The following is a 2,350-nucleotide window of genomic DNA, read 5'->3' on the forward strand; positions in this document are numbered from 1 at the left end:
AGAAACAAAAACTATTACTTTTTTGGACGAGAAAGGAGTGAATCCTCTTCCAAAAATTGTTGAGCATGGAAATTATTGGATTGTGATGGAAAAGTGTTATCCCTGTACATCTTTATCTAAATCAGAAATGAAAGCTTTGGTGGAATTGGTAAAAAGTTTTCACCAAGCAGGTGTGTTACATAGAGATATTAGGCCTCAAAATATAATGAAAACAGATAGTACTCCATTATTAATTGATTTTGGATTCTCTGTAAGGATTGAAGAACACCACTCAAACTTTGCAGGCACTTCAACATTTTGCGCAGAACAATATTCTGAACATTGGACACACAGATTAACCTCAACCTATCTCAAAATCTATGACTATGAATCCTTGTTGAAAGTTTTTGTCTACTTTGCAGATACAACTGTCTGTGTTGAAAGAAAGGACAAAAATGAAACAAATACGAAAAAACACGATTTGGATCAAATTCGCACATCGATGTTGAATTAATTTCCCTTGTTTTTGCTTGATTTCATGGTTTTTTCTTGTTTTCCTTGAATTTTCACTTTTTAATGCACAGAGTCAACTCAACAACTCTATCGGTTGATCAAACAACATCAAAAAATAACCGAAACAACTAATCATCATTGTGTGATTCAATTCATCGACAACATGCCCAAAGAACAAACCTTTGATATGTATATGTGTCGTACAATGGAAACACAAAAGTATACAAGAATAGAGCAATATTCTCCTTGGGTCAATCGAACAGGAGACACTGAAATTAATCGTCACATAATCAATGAATTTGAATATCCAAATTTTCCTTCCTTTGGAGACGGTGAATGGGCCAAAAATTATATGACTGTAAATCAAAAGAATGTTGGAGACAATCTTAGAAAAAGATTTCAAGTGGATCTACCTCAAGATTTTGACAATGTTCCTTACTGTTGCATTGCATCAAATTTAGTGATATCATATGACACAAGGATGGAATTATATTATGCTCACTTGAGTCATTGGGTTCAAGCAAAGAATGGAAAATATTGGATTGAGAGTTTTGAATTTTCAATTAAAGTTTTCTCTTCTTTTGTGACACTTGTGTACTTGATTGTTGATGATTGTTGTTCTTGTGGAGACTCTTTGAGATGAGAAGCATTCCATGAATACAATTTCTTGAGCCGTTTTTCACTCCAATACGTGGCTCCATATTTTTCTCTCAAATCCAAAGCAGGTCAAAATTCTTCTCCATTATACACAACAGCAGCTGTTTCGTGATATGAATTTTGTTGCGGCCTCTACCATTGTTAATCACTCTATTAAATACAGCATGATGAAACAAATGAGAGCGCTTAAAATTGACAAAGACAACTTTTCATCCAAACCATAACATGATGACAAAAATTCCATAATCAGCTTGTCCAAAAGTATTATTTTCAAGTGTTAATTTCTGAGCCGTATATTTGAATCTTCTTGCTTTGATTCTACGATAATAATGATATTCCTTAATAAATTCAAAATTTTCAAATATTTCTCTTGGGTGTGCTTCTCAAGACCGGCCACAACTTCGATATTCTATAAAATTATGTTACACTGATCTTCTGACAACATGCTTGATTTGGCTGTCACTCTGTCGGATGTTTGTGAAATACCATATTCAGAAACTCGATGCTTCAATTCCCTCCAATTAAAATGTTCAAGACCTTTTAGTTTTTGCAAGTTCTGCAATATCACATTGTTATACTGTACATTTGAAGCCATGTAGACAATAGTAGACTTTTCAAAGTATGTTTTTTTGTGTCACATATTTGATTTTGTAATTATATGATGGAATAGAACGGAATGAACGTATTTGTTGCTTAAATTCATACAAAGGTTTTTTAATTATTGAATAATGAGTGATGGGGTTGAAGTGTCAAGTTCATTCTTTACGGCAAAATTTTTTTTGATTTTTTTTGAGTTCGTTAAAACACATCCTCGAAGTCCGGAGTTGACTTTCGCTGGCCAGTCTTGCTATGTTTCGCAATGCAATAACTGCATTTCTACAATTATATCCTGATAGGCAGTGATTGAAAAAAGGTGGACCAAAAAGGTATAGACAATCTTTTTTGGTCGGTGGAATTGTAATATTCTTGACAACATTTCACAAAACGATTCCAATAAGCTCCTTGCCACCATTTACTATTTCAATCAGTCGACCTTTGCGCTTTAGTTGATCTTCTGAAAGTTGATTAGGGTCACCATTATGATCCAATAATTACTCTTATTCTGCGGCTCGCATTTCCCAGACCGAGTGGGTCTGAAGTCTTGACCAGTCATTAGAACTGATTTTGCTTTTACCTTCTCCAGTAGCAGCCACTTCCATTC

The 2,350-nt window shown here is 34.1% G+C and overlaps 2 protein-coding genes across 2 annotated transcripts in view; both read left to right on the forward strand.

The window, feature by feature from the left end:
* The window catches only part of FDP41_005601 (uncharacterized protein), a gene marked incomplete at both ends in the record, with an annotated part of 1,383 nt that extends 890 nt beyond the window's left edge, over window positions 1-493 (forward strand). Inside the window, one exon of the mRNA XM_044709144.1 lies at window positions 1-493. This exon is cut by the window's left edge and continues 890 nt beyond it. Within this exon, the coding sequence (XP_044560320.1) occupies window positions 1-493 (493 nt within the window).
* A 162-nt stretch (window positions 494-655) lies between these two features.
* On the forward strand, window positions 656-1,135 carry FDP41_005602 (uncharacterized protein; the record flags this gene model as incomplete). The annotated part of the gene is made up of 1 exon (XM_044709145.1): window positions 656-1,135. One exon carries the CDS (start codon window positions 656-658, stop codon window positions 1,133-1,135), a length of 480 nt encoding a protein of 159 aa, XP_044560321.1.
* Window positions 1,136-2,350: the final 1,215 nt, after the last annotated feature.

Source organism: Naegleria fowleri, assembly GCF_008403515.1.
Source record: "Naegleria fowleri strain ATCC 30894 chromosome Unknown tig44, whole genome shotgun sequence".
Taxonomy (NCBI): domain Eukaryota; phylum Heterolobosea; class Eutetramitea; order Acrasida; family Naegleriidae; genus Naegleria; species Naegleria fowleri.